Raw genomic sequence first — 14,794 nt, forward strand, 5'->3', positions numbered from 1 at the left:
GGCTGAATCAAAATGAAATACACATTTAATAAGACATTATAGGTGAGAAATGGATCACTCAACCCCATACTGAATTGCCCACAATATCAAATCCAATTCTGTCAAAGATTTTCATTCGTATTCCAGATGAGGACTTCAAGACCTTCAAGAATGTAGTGTGACCAGTTAAGAATTTCAACAAACATTCTAGAATTTTCCCACTTTTTGGATCAAGTACCTCATAGAGCACCAATACAACAGTTAGGAGTCTACAGGCATTTGATGTCAGATGCATCTGTGTAACATACCACTTAATGACACACTTTACAGTTTATAGGTGAATAAAATGCATGTTAATTTCCTGCTCTGCGCCAACTGTGCCGAAGAGGCTCATGGGATCTGTAGTCACAGAGCAATATGACAAACTAACCTGGTTATACTGCCCCCTGGATCCTTCACCCATGAGCGGTGATTTGCCTTGTTGCATGTACGGGGGAAGTCCCATGTTGCCAGGGGGACCCTGCATGTTGCCGGGGGGACCCTGCATGTTGCCAGGGAGACCCTGCATGTTGCCGGGGGGACCCTGCATGCTGCCGGGAGGGCCCTGCATGTTGCCGGGAGGGCCCTGCATGTTGCCGGGGGGACCCTGCATGCTGCCGGAGGGACCTTGCATGTTGCCAGGGGGACCCTGCATGTTGCCGGGGGGACCCTGCATGTTTCCAGGAGGGCCCTGCATGTTCCCATGTGTCCTGGGAGGGTTCTGTTGACCCTGGGGGCCGTGCATTGGAGGTCCCATCATCCCCCCTTGCATGGGCGGCCCCTGGGGGCCCATCATGTTCCTCTGGGGGGGCGGTCCTCGTGTGTCCGGGTGCATCATCCCCCCTTGGGGCGGGGGCACCTGATTATCCCTGGGTCCCATTCCTCGAGATGGGGGCCCCATCATGCCCCCTGGTGGCCCCGGGGGGCACTGCATGGCCCCCGGTGGGGGTCCCGGCATCCCCCTCCCAGCCGGGGGCATCCCCGGGGGGCCGTGCATTCCCTGGCCGCCCTGGGGCCCCATGTGCCTGTGGGGCCCCGGGTGCCTCTGCATGCCCTGGGGTCCGTGCAGGTCCGGGGGCCCCATGAAACCCTGAGGGGGGCCCTGGTGAAGCTGGGGCCCCGGGGGGCCCATCTGGCCCTGAGGAATGAAGGGCCCCTGCAGTCCCCCAGGCCCCATGTGCGGCATGTTGTGCGGGATCTGCTGGGGCGGGAGGGACTGCGGGAACCCCTGGTGGGGCGGGGGCATGGGCCCCTGTCCCGGGAAGGGCTGCATCGCCCCCTGCTGGGCGCCCGCCTGCTGCGAACCCTGGTCCGACTGCTTCTGGGCCATGCGCTCGATCTTCAGTTGCTGGACGGGGAGAGAAGTGGAGAGCGACTCATGAGGAGGGAAGCACAGTGAGCACACCCCCCACCCCGCCCGCCCGCTACCCGTACGCGAGAAACCCTGCGCTACATTCACGCGCTTATCTGCCAGCTTCTGTGTATTTAAGAGTCTGTTCCCTGCAGAAAGCAGCTGGAGGGCGGTGGTGCTGGCTAGCTTCCCAGGAGCGGTGCTGCTGTAGTTCCCCTCGAGCAAAGGTACTAAAACCTGAACTGCTTCAGGAAATTCACTAGCTGTATAAATGGATTGTATACAAATTAATGTAATCTGTGTAAGTCACTCTGGATAAGAGTGCCTGAATGTAATAAGATATAAGTGTAAAATGCCCCCTGCTGGACAGATGTGGTAGTTCGGGCCCCACCTCCAGCAACAGCGGGTTGGTGTACTGCAGGGTGGCCATTTCCTGCTCAATCTCGGCCTGGGTCTTCTTCTTCATATCCGGCTTCTTCTGGTCGGGCCTCTCCTTGGGCGTCTCGCCAGGGGGCAGAGTGGGCACCTTATTCTCTGCCCAGGCCTGGGATACAGAGAGAGAGAGAGAGAGGGTGAGCGAGTGAGTCACAGAGAGTGAGTGTGTGCGCGAGGGAGAGAGACAGAGAGAGAGAGTGAGTGAGTGTGTGTGTGTGAGAGAGAGAGTCAGTGAGAGTGAGTGAGAGAGTGACAGTGTGTGTGTGAGTGAGTGAGTAAGCGAGCGCGTGTGAGTGTGCGTGTGTAAGTGCGTGTGTGAGTGAGTGAATGTGAGAGAGAAAGAGAAACCGAGAGAAAGAGACCATGGAGGGGAAGGGCAGAATACCTGTTGGAATTGGGCAGGGATGGGTTTGGCATAGGGAACCTTCTTCTGTGGAACTTTCTTTTGGTCTTTCTGCATCACTTCCTCCATACCCCAGTCCAGCCCAGGGATAGTCATCTCCACCTCCGCCTCATCTTTACCTGTGGGACAAAGACTACATTACCCAGAGTTCACTTTGTTACCTCGAGACACAAACTAAATCATGCAGGCAGAAATCCATAATCTGTCTTCAATAATTAATATTTCAGAGCCCACAGCTCCAAAAATTGGGCTAAACTGCTTTACTGACACAATGTGCTGCCAAAAAAAAATCATAAGTAGAACAATAAATGCCATTAAGAAAACAGATTACAGAAAATCCATCAGTAAATATGAGAAATATCAAATGAAAAGCACAGAAATAGCATTAATTAGGAGGCCAGAGGGTTGTTTAAGCTCTGAGCAGTACATAATCAGAGCACCCCCGCTTAGTACTACCAGTGCTAACCAAACACAAGGGATATTTCTGCAGCAAATGTCCCCTTTGCCCAGAATGAACTGGGGATATTCACACTGAAAGACCGTTCCATCTACAATAACACTTAACAGGCTTATGTGATGTCCCTTCGCGCTAATCTGCTGTGTTAATGGTGTCATTAGCACTGCTGTGTTAATGATGTCATTAGTGCGGCTGCTGTGTCTCCCTCACCACTCTGCTCCTGCTCCATGGCAACCTTCAGCTGCTCAGGAATGCCCATCCCGGGGATGGAGGCCAGGCTGTTGGGCTCCATGTCGTCTGGAGAGGAGAGCGGACCGTTAACTGCACCCGCAGGGAGGACCAGAGCCCCGCCCAAACGCGCTCACACAAAAAGACAGACTGACACACACACACGCACGCACACACACACACAGATACAGACAGACTGACACACACACGCGCGCGCACACACACACACACACACACACAGATACAGACAGACTAACACACACACACACATACACACACACACGCACGCACGCACGCACGCACACGCGCGCACACACACACACAGCCACACCGATATTGACAGACAGACAGACACACTCACCATACTCCACACCGTCCTCGGACATCCCCGGTAGCAGGTTGAGGTTGTATCGATCTCTCATCTTGTCTCCGGGCCGATTGCGGGTCCAGAATTTACTGAGGAGGAGGGAAAATTATTACAGTTTCTTTTAAATCAGCAGAAGCAAAAGCAAAGCAAAGTAAGCAAAGCAACTGTGTAGGCCAGAGGATTTGGGATCTCCCACCAAAAACTAATAGAGGTGACCATGTTCTCCACCTGATATAACTCACTGTGTACTCTACCCATTATGAAAGGTGACTGTGTACTGTTCCTGTACATACAGGTGACTCTGTACTCTACCTGTACATACAGGTGACTGTGTACTCTACCTGTACATACAGGTGACTGTGTACTGTACCTGTACATACAGGTGACTGTGTACTGTACCTGTACATACAGGTGACTGTGTACTCTACCTGTAGATACAGGTGACTGTGTACTCTACCTGTACATACAGGTGACTGTGTACTCTACCTGTACATACAGGTGACTGTGTACTGTACCTGTACATACAGGTGAATGTGTACTCTACCTGTACATACAGGTGACTGTGTACTCTACCTGTACATACAGGTGACTGTGTACTGTACCTGTACATACAGGTGACTGTGTACTGTACCTGTACATACAGGTGACTGTGTACTCTACCTGTACATACATGTGAATGTGTACTGTACCTGTACATACAGGTGACTGTGTACTCTACCTGTACATACAGGTGAATGTGTACTGTACCTGTACATACAGGTGACTGTGTACTCTACCTGTACATACATGTGAATGTGTACTGTACCTGTACATACAGGTGACTGTGTACTCTACCTGTACATACAGGTGACTGTGTACTCTACCTGTACATACAGGTGAATGTGTACTGTACCTGTACATACAGGTGACTGTGTACTGTACCTGTACATACAGGTGACTGTGTACTGTACCTGTAAGTACAGGTGAATGTGTACTCTACCTGTACATACATGTGAATGTGTACTGTACCTGTACATACAGGTGACTGTGTACTGTACCTGTAAGTACAGGTGAATGTGTACTCTACCTGTACATACAGGTGAATGTGTACTGTACCTGTACATACAGGTGACTGTGTACTGTACCTGTAAGTACAGGTGAATGTGTACTCTACCTGTACATACAGGTGAATGTGTACTCTACCTGTACATACATGTGAATGTGTACTGTACCTGTACATACAGGTGAATGTGTACTCTGCCTGTACATACAGGTGACTGTGTACTCTACCTGTACATACAGGTGACTGTGTACTCTACCTGTACATACATGTGAATGTGTACTGTACCTGTACATACAGGTGAATGTGTACTCTGCCTGTACATACAGGTGACTGTGTACTCTACCTGTACATACAGGTGAATGTGTACTCTACCTGTACATACAGGTGAATGTGTACTGTACCTGTACATACAGGTGACTGTGTACTGTACCTGTACATACAGGTGACTGTGTACTGTACCTGTACATACAGGTGACTGTGTACTCTACCTGTACATACAGGTGAATGTGTACACTACCTGTACATACAGGTGACTGTGTACTGTACCTGTACATACAGGTGAATGTGTACACTACCTGTACATACAGGTGACTGTGTACTGTACCTGTACATACAGGTGACTGTGTACTGTACCTGTACATACAGGTGACTGTGTACTCTACCTGTACATACAGGTGACTGTGTACTCTCCCTGTACATACAGGTGACTGTGTACTGTACCTGTACATACAGGTGACTGTGTACTCTGCCTGTACATACAGGTGACTGTGTACTCTACCTGTACATACAGGTGAATGTGTACTGTACCTGTACATACAGGTGACTGTGTACTCTACCTGTACATACAGGTGAATGTGTACTGTACCTGTACATACAGGTGACTGTGTACTGTACCTGTACATACAGGTGAATGTGTACTCTACCTGTACATACAGGTGACTGTGTACTCTACCTGTACATACAGGTGACTGTGTACTCTACCTGTACATACAGGTGACTGTGTACTGTACCTGGTGTGGTCGTTGGATCCAGAGCACAGGATGTGTCCGAGGGGGTGCCAGGCCAAACTCCAGATCATCCCCTCGTGTGCCATCTCCATACCCCCCACCTCCTTCTCCACGCTGTGGATAAACACGGGGAGGAGTCAGGGCACCTCCTCCACCCTTAGGAGGTCTAACAGGGTGAGCTGCAGTCAGCAGTGTGTTGTGGACAGTGTGAAAAGGGGTCTGCTGTTTGCTGATTGGAGGACTGGGCTGTCACTCTTACCCAGCGTTCCAGAAGAGGAGGGATCCATCCGAGCCCCCGCTGGCAAACAGGCCTTCGTGGACGGGGTGCCAGGCAACGGCTACAGAGACACGGACACACAGATTCATGCATATTCACATGACTGAAACACACTAAACTGTGTCCTTGAACAACGTCAGTGGGGAAAGTCTTTGGAAAACAGACTGATAATGAGGAAGGAACAGTGGTTCCCAAAACTCTCCTCCGGGACCCCCAACCAGATCCAGGAGTTTTAGTGTGTTCCACCTCAGGCACACCTAATCAAGCCCTAATCAAACGGCATCAGGTGTGCCTGGGGGGTCCCCCCCCAGAGGAGTGGTTTGAGAACCACTGAGGTAGGATAATGTGGATTAGCACTGGGACTGTAACAAGCGTTTGACTGCAGCACTGGGGCAGGTCTGAGCTGGAAGGGGGTAGTAATGAGTGCACGGGGGCAGTTACTGGGGCAGATATAAGTAAAGGGGTAGTTATTGGGGTAGAGGTATCTGTGAGGGGGGTAGTAATGAGCGCACAGGGGCAGTTAATGGGGCAGATATAAGTAAGAGGGTAGTTACTGGGGTAGAGCTAACTGTGAGGGGGGTAGTTAGTTAGTTGCTGACCTGTGGCCTCCTTTTTATGTCCTCTGAAGACCTGCAGCTCCTCCTTCAAGTTCCTGATGTCAAACAGCTTGCACAAGTGGTCACGTGACGCGGTCAGCAGCCAATTGCCATTCAGGTTCCACTTGACCTCCATCACTGTGTTTTTGTGGGCGTGTCTGTGGGTGAAAGCAGTGGGAAACGGAATCATTAGTGCCTGGTGATTGGTTATTCCGAGCCCCAATTCCCTGTCGCATTACTCAACATAAGACTCACCATCTAAAGCCCATTAGAGCAAAATTAGCAGCTGTTCCAGTTTGTGCATTTGGAAGCAGGCAATGGCGTAGTACCCGGTCCAGTACTTACAGTGTGGCCAGACTCTGTCCCGTCTTTGGGTCCCAGAATTTGATTGGCTGCTGGCTGTCCTTGCTGCCAGACACCACCAGGCCCTTGGTGGGATGCCAGTCCACACACTTCACGTCCGCGCCATGTCCTGTAGGGAGGACAGCGGATCAGACACACAGCACAGCACACGCACAGAGCTTCACGAGGTGTCAATCTCAGTCCAGTGTGTGTGTGTGTCTTTAAAATGTACATACATCAGTTTGAGCATAACAGGGAGTTTCCATTGATTGGCCAGTGGTGTAGTTTGTGTTATGAGATCGCGGTTGGACGGGGAAACAGGAAGGGGTAAAAAACAGAACCCCCACCTCCCCCCGCCCCACTACTTTGTTTTACTGGCCAAATTTACATTTGCAACTAGGCATTGAACACGAGCTGTTGTCCAGAGCGACTTACATAAGCGCACACAAAGAAAAGGCTTAGGAAACAGGGGACTGATGCCAAGACATCAGGATAACAATCCATAGTTGCAGTTGATACATCACTGTAGAGTAGTAAACACGTAGACACTATGCTACAGCTAAGTGCTACTGTAGGCGCAGGACAGAGAGTGTAGTACTTTACAAAAATGTCAGAAGAGGGCCTCTTCTACATCACAAACTCAAACGGAATCTAACAAGATCTCACACGCTGTCCCCCTGCTCCAGAAGGTGCAGTTCACCACAGCCTTCCGAAAATTACCGCTGCACACAAGTGAAGGTCCTCTAATATTTAATTAAAAAAACTGAATTGCTACAGCAGACACGGGAAGGGCTAAGAAAATGCTATTTGGCTGGGGTGGCGGTGCGAATGCAGGAGCATATGTGCTAGCCTGGCACCTGAACAGATCAGCAGCAGCAGAAATATGAGTCACTTTAAAGCCAAACTGGGATCCAGGCCTGAGTCTACCAGCCATTAGTGAAGAAGCCCAGCTGCTCTTAAGAAAACAGAAATGCTGGTCTGCAACAGGAAATGCACTCCCTGATCTGAAATAAATAAATGGTAACAATGTTCATTTTATGTTGCCACACCTGTCTTGGAACTGCAATGAGTCCAAGTATCAGGGGCTTTTACTGGAGCTGCCGTCTAAAATATACAGAATTGGACCTGATCTTATTCCAGGAAACAAGAATCCACTTTGAGAAAACGTAAAACATGTAGAATTACACTTGTATCAGCATTATTCATCATATCTAGATCGTTCATTTGCCAGGTTGGCAACTGAAGCCTGGTAGCTGGTAACTGAACTAGCAGTTTTCTGTGTTGTGAATTACAGGGGCCACTGAAGTCAGTCCAACACTACGCTGAAGTATACTACTTAATACTTAAGAATACCTGAAGTATAATTAAAGTTTATATGAAGTATGCTTAGTATACTATTTGGGTATGCACATGGGTCAGGGGGGATGCAAGGCAGAGTTCACAGTCTGTCACCTGCTCCACTCTGCACCACTGCATATGTAGACCAATCCTGAGTCCGTTTGTATATGTAGCTAATACACATTGAGGGGAAAATGTTTTAATTATATAGTGTCGATCTACAACAAAACAGTTCAGACAGAAAGCATGTTATATTACATTTAAGTTATACTCAAAACCAATAGTTTTTTAGTAAATGAGAAAATGAGTGGAATCAGAGAGATTTAGTTTGGTTTGGTAGAGGATAGCTTTAATTATTATTATTATTTTTTTTAACTGGATTTGTTATTCAGAACAGACTATCAAGGTCTTTACAACAGACGGATTAAAGCTTTAATTTTTTTTTTGGTTACTAAAAACTTTCCATTTGCTCTATATTGCCCCCTTCTGGATCTAGTTATTAATCTGAAAGTACTTGTAAGAAAGGCAGTTGAAAAGTCAGTTTTTGGCAGACCAATAGGCTAAAACGATAAGAAAAACATCATTTTAATTATAGGAAACGGGGAGCATGACTCTTCCACAGGCTGTTCTCGCAATTTTTGTGTGGGGGCATTTGTTCAGTTCCTGTATTTTTTCCTCTCTCGGTAATCAGTATATTTTGGAAATCTCAACGACTACAAGCCACACAAAGTTTTCAACACTGAAAAGTAACCATTAGAGTCCATTAAGACCTGGTATTCTGGTGTAGTGTGAACGTTGTAATGAAGTTTATTTTAAACGTTACATTCAAAAGACATGACCGTTTCCTTCATTCAGAACTTCAAGCACGTTCAAGGTTTAAAAGGAGAAAAAGCTGTTTATTCAAGGCCCTGTCAATAATTCAGGCATTTATTTCCCTAAATGGCTGAGCCTCTATAAACACGGTTTCTCCAGAGAAACGGGTACATATTTCAAACACTCAATGAAAATCCAAAGAGAATGATACAAATCATCACAGAGAACCTCATACAACTGTGAAGAATTGCAGTTAAACACTGACAAAATGAACATAGTCTTAATAGAAATTAACAATTTGCATTTCTATTTAGTTCAGTGCAGCAAATTCATTCCACATTTAATTCCGTCATACAGCTGTACACACTCAATGCAAATATTCAATTCAAAACACCCAGAACAATGTCCTTTTGACTCAATTATTTGTACATCCAAAGCTACAGTGCAAAAGTCAAGTGTCTTTAGTTTCAGATGGAATCAAAACAGTATTTGCATACAAGTGTATTAAGCAGTGATTGTGTTTCCATTATTTGGTGATAATTGACAGTCACTCTTGTTCTGTCAAACCACAAGAATGTTGTCCAGAAACAGGCCCTTCACACAAACTCCATTCTTTCAAGAGAAGTGTGAACTAGACAGTGAGCACACACACAAGCACGCACACACACAAACACAATCTCTGCGTCTGTTACTCACTCTCCCCTTACACAAACACAGGCTCTGTGATTTTGTTTGTTTCAGAAAAGATTTTTGTCGTCCACTTTATTGCACCGATCATTGTAGTTTGATCTGTAGCTGCACAAACCGGTCTAGCTAAATTTAGATTCTTTTGTGAAAATAAATAAATTTTGAACATCACATCAACTAAGTTGGACACATGAACCAAAAGAATCTCGGAGCTTGCTTAAATGACTGGATCACCTTTGGTGTGAAAATACTGTGAAACAACAAATCAGTCTTGAGAACCAAAAATGTATTTAATTACTACATTTTCAGTTCACTGGTTCTCGTTTCTTGATCTCATACCATCGCAACTACGATCTGTTCTTGGTAAATGTAGTTTGATCTCAGAAATGTGATTTTAAATGCGATCAGTCTTGGGCTCATTTGCAAGTCTGCTCTGAAATGTGACAGTGATGCAATAAAAAGTCCTTTGTGTAATGAGAACGGCAACAAATTTTTAAATGATTTAAGAAATGAAGTTGTACTGCAGAAACGGCGATCACTTCCTTGGTTACACTGTACTGTCGCAGGCTACAGTGAGGGAGCATGTGAGTGAGGTAGTCTGAAAATGGCTCTCTCTAGCACCACCGCTCAATCCCATAATGCCTTTCACATTCACGCAGCTCATTTTAGTACAGTGGCTGGAGGTGAACCCGATCTTCCATTCGAATGATTTTGGCTCACATGCTACTAATATGTATACTGCACGTTCCGGAAACCATCGAACCAGTGGGACCGTTTTATCACGAGCAACAAGCAAGCAAACTCGACGTGCCGAAATGTACAAAATCTCATTTTCTCCTGGAACTCCAAACACTACTTTCAGAAAGACCGCATAATTTACCAATATACCTCAATTTATTCAACAATTCCTTAAAAGCAGTGAGCCAAAAATGAAATAAGCATACACCTATTAAAGCACGGTCAGAACTTGATCAGGATTTTCCCAAAGCAAGAAACAAATTTCCCATTTATTTTCAGTGCAAGACAACCCATTTCACAGCAGACTGGTAGGGCAGTAGAAGATAAGGAAAGCCACTAAATCCTATTCTGCTCACATTCCCCTGACTTGACCAATGCCTGAGAAATGCAACATCTGCTTTATTTTGTTTGTGCATCCATTTTAAAGAAAGGACCCAGAAACCGATGCCTTTTTTATCCACGGGATCATATTGAGATCTTTTTCATATAAAACAAAAGTTGGCAAGCGTTAGAAATACGGAGTCTCCTTGAATGTTAAGCAGGTGAACTGGTTTTGCAGTCACAGGAGCCTGGTGTCGGAGAAAGACTCATTTCACACCCCTGAAAGCCACTCCGGTCACAGATGAGCACACTGTCTAAGCTAGGGCTGCCAAACCATGTGACTGAAGATGAAAGAAAGCAAGCTAGAAAAACACACCTCATTCAACAGCTGGAGATCTCACTGAGCTGCCAACGTGTAGAACAGGGCGTGCCAAATTAGGCTCAAAATGAAGACCAACAGGACGGCAGATCTCCAGGAACAGGGTTGGGCAGCCCTGCTCTAAGCATTACATTAATCGCAACAGTAACTGTCTGAGTGACAGGCGAGTGACTGGGTCAGTCCTTAGTTCTTTTCTGTGGAGGGACCAGCGCAGAGGGAGCTGTACAGTGATGCTATAAAGATGGGCACTTAAAATGTTGTAGTATTTTCCCGGCCTTTCTCCAGCCTCTCTCCAGTAAATCACACTTAATTAGAGCCCGTCTGCCATATCGCATGTCATTTCACTATTTCAATACGTGCACCTCAATGAATGTTCATCGGACAAATACAACATATTTGGTGAATGCTAGATTGCATCTGCAAAGTTTGGCCAATGTCATTTTAACATTTTAATATTCGATAATCTTGAATATTTACTTTTACCCATTACTGCAGCCTGACCAAAATGGCACGCACGCACGCACACGCACACACACTCACTATTACTCTTGTCAGTTACAGATAGGACACTAGCTAAGGTGGACCTCGTGTGTAAGTTCCCTCACAAGCTAAAATAAGACAAAGCTGTGATATGAATACAAATTTCAGTACAGAACACACAAACCCACATCTACTGTCAAACCTAAATAACATCAAAACTGCATGGCATTTTAAACTTCAGCCTTTCATAAGAGACAAATTGCTGCAGTTTTCATCCTCGAATGTGTCGTGTACTACTGTGTGCATGGAAAAGGTCAAGTGTTCAGTGTAAAATGCGACATGCACCACAAGGGGTGAATTAGTTGTGCAGAAACTCAATGCCAAAAAAACCCCAACCCCAGTCAAAATCTACAATGCCAAAGAAGGGTGAAATATGTTCTCCCATCTTACGGTCCTGAACTGTGAAGACGAGGATTAAATACAAGCAAATCAAACGTGAGGCTCAGAACTGTGGCGATGACGATGCAGAGAAAACCAGCAGAGCAGTCAAAATAAAGCATCTTTAAAGCCCTGGCCAGGGCAAAGACAAACAAGACTGCAGCTAAAAGCCAAGAGCAGTGTTGTGCATCCCCCACCATACACTAATGACTCCAGATAACTGACAAGAAGTAGCTGGAATTGAGACCAAACATATTTAAATTGGATAAATGACAGGAGCTGGATCTTCTCCTTGTTTTTTTTTTTTTTTAGGGAGAACTGGCAGGCTAATTTCCTGCTAAATGCATTTTCATGCATTTCACTTTTGTAAGTCGCTCTGGATAAGACAGTCGGCTAAATGCAATTACATTTTTATTCTGAAAGAATGGACAACTTCCTTCTGTGAAAACACTGAATTGAAGAATTATTTTTAAAAAGTAAAAAACAAAAAACAAAAGGGGAATTCGGAAGGATTTGCCCAGTCTGCATTAGCAACAGATTCTAACAAAAGATGCATTACAGAGTCAGCAAGGACACGTTTACATGGGTCTGTGCAAGAGGGTCCACATAGGGTAGGGATCTACAGAAAGGAAGTTTGGAATTTTATTTTAACTCAAGGTTCACCCTTTACAAGGATGTGAGGGCCATCAGGTGTGAGTGTGTGTGCGTGTATGCAGCTGTGTGTGTATGCGTGTGTGCGTTTACGTGTGGTGGACTATACGAATGATGAAAATGTGTGAAAAGGGGTGGGGTGTGTGTGTGTGTTTATTTTTAAATATTCAAAAGGTGTCCTCACATTTTGGTGGCCCAAACTGACAATATTTTTGCCATGTCTTAACTATATCTGGATCAATTACACAATGTTAAATGTATACAACATGTTTTAATAGTGACAGGCAATTCAAATTGTATTATGTAATCACAACACACAAAACCATTTTATGTACAATGTTAGAACTGAAAATTTGCCTCAAATATAAACTAGTCAAATGACGCAACTGCTTTGTATGAACCATTAGTTAGCGGCCAACCAGCTATGCTGGAGGGGTCACTCGACCTTTTAGAATTTTCCATAATATGATTAATTATAGCATAAATTAAGGCAAACTGTATTCAATAAATTAGTACCGTAAATAGCACCAGTGTAGTTTGTAAGCAAATGCATGGAATATTTAGAATGATTTCTCTCATTTATATTAGACAGTATAGTTATTGTTAATATTTTCATTTTGGTAAAAAAAGAAATCTTACATTTGTGAACATGAACAACCTTAATTAAAATACATTTATACATATACCTTATGGCTGCCTCTCTACACCTAACCCTCTGCAGGAGATCCACCTGGCCTGGCTAAGTTAGATACTGTTAGCCAAGTCTGGTTGTTATTAATAAAGGAAAAGTATGAACCTAACTAGTCAGCTGTCTTGATTTGAGCCATTATTTAACTGGCTAAACATCAGCCAAGCCAAACTGCCAGGCAAGAGTGCTTCAGTTAGATTGTAAATTAGCTGGAACGTTTATTTATCACTTAAATGATCATTTTTAGCTCTGAGGCACGAGATAACTGTTAATCGCACAGGCTCCAATTAAACTGAGGGTGAACTTTAAGGTGAAATGGAATAATGCTATTTAAAGAGGAAAACTGTATTTTTCACAGTATTTATTTATTTATTAAACATTTTCACAAATAAGTTGTTGCCAAGATGGACAAATAGGTGGGAAAAAGTGGTGGCTTAAACACTTGAAGTAATTTGAGTGATCCAGGCAACTGGTGATTTTGACCTTGTGTATATGATTGTGCACATATAGTGTGCTTGTGTGTGTGTGTGTGTGTGTATGTCAGCGCAGGTGAATAGACAGCGTGCATACTTTTAGTGGGCGTTTGTGTGTCTGTGTGTGAACATAGGTGTGTACAGTATGAGGGTGTGCACGTTTGTGTGTGTGTGTGTGTGTGTGTGTGTGTGTGCATGTGCACGTGTGTATACACAGCGTGTGTACAAGCGTACGGCAGGAAAGAGCACGACTTTGTGTCAAAGTGAGAGCGTGCACGTGTGTACGGTGCGTGTGCACGTGTAGAGCATGCACACACAGGAGTCTGTGGCAGAGCGTGCACGTGTGTACGGTGCGTGTGCACGTGTAGAGCATGCACACACGGGAGTCTGTGGCAGAGCGTGCACGTGTGTACGGTGCGTGTGCACGTGTAGAGCATGCACACACGGGAGTCTGTGGCAGAGCGTGCACGTGTGTACGGTGCGTGTGCACATGTAGAGCATGCACACACAGGAGTCTGTGGCAGAGCGTGCACGTGTGTACGGTGCGTGTGCACGTGTAGAGCATGCACACACAGGAGTCTGTGGCAGAGCGTGCACGTGTGTACGGTGCGTGTGCACATGTAGAGCATGCACACACAGGAGTCTGTGGCAGAGCCTGCATGTGTGTACGGTGCGTGTGCACATGTAGAGCATGCACACACAGGAGTCTGTGGCAGAGCGTGCACGTGTGTACGGTGCGTGTGCACATGCAGAGCATGCACACACGGGAGTCTGTGGCAGAGCGTGCACGTGTGTACGGTGCGTGTGCACATGCAGAGCATGCACACACGGGAGTCTGTGGCAGAGCGTGCACGTGTGTACGGTGCGTGTGCACATGTAGAGCATGCACACACGGGAGTCTGTGGCAGAGCGTGCACGTGTGTACGGTGCGTGTGCACATGTAGAGCATGCACACACGGGAGTCTGTGGCAGAGCCTGCATGTGTGTACATGTAGAGCATGCACACACAGGAGTCTGTGGCAGAGCCTGCATGTGTGTACATGTAGAGCATGCACACACAGGAGTCTGTGGCAGAGCCTGCACGTGTGACAGGGACATACCTCTCAGGATCCTCTCTTCGTGACATCGCAGAAAGTCCCAGATGCGGACGGTTCCATCGTCGGAGCAAGTGGCAAATTTATTATCCGTGGGAGAGAAACTAAAGACACAGCAGGGGGAGAGAATCAACATCGCAGGAGGACCGGCCCGGACCCTCAGAAAACCAC

At 46.1% G+C, this 14,794-nt stretch overlaps 1 protein-coding gene across 3 annotated transcripts in view; it reads right to left on the reverse strand.

Annotated features, from left to right (window-relative positions):
* Positions 1 to 14,794, reverse strand: part of wdr33 (WD repeat domain 33) — a 38,406-nt gene that overhangs the window by 7,057 nt on the left and 16,555 nt on the right. For all 3 annotated transcript variants that reach the window (XM_064341627.1, XM_064341626.1, XM_064341625.1), the window contains exons 7-16: positions 14,630 to 14,727; positions 6,527 to 6,653; positions 6,185 to 6,339; positions 5,568 to 5,646; positions 5,312 to 5,422; positions 3,254 to 3,348; positions 2,875 to 2,961; positions 2,190 to 2,326; positions 1,761 to 1,913; positions 410 to 1,366 (exon numbers count right to left, since the gene is read on the reverse strand). In XM_064341627.1, the coding sequence (XP_064197697.1) occupies positions 410 to 1,366; positions 1,761 to 1,913; positions 2,190 to 2,326; positions 2,875 to 2,961; positions 3,254 to 3,348; positions 5,312 to 5,422; positions 5,568 to 5,646; positions 6,185 to 6,339; positions 6,527 to 6,653; positions 14,630 to 14,727 (1,999 nt within the window). The remainder of the gene's footprint in view (positions 1 to 409; positions 1,367 to 1,760; positions 1,914 to 2,189; positions 2,327 to 2,874; positions 2,962 to 3,253; positions 3,349 to 5,311; positions 5,423 to 5,567; positions 5,647 to 6,184; positions 6,340 to 6,526; positions 6,654 to 14,629; positions 14,728 to 14,794) is intronic.

This window comes from Anguilla rostrata, chromosome 6, assembly GCF_018555375.3.
Source record: "Anguilla rostrata isolate EN2019 chromosome 6, ASM1855537v3, whole genome shotgun sequence".
Taxonomy (NCBI): Eukaryota; Metazoa; Chordata; class Actinopteri; order Anguilliformes; family Anguillidae; genus Anguilla; species Anguilla rostrata.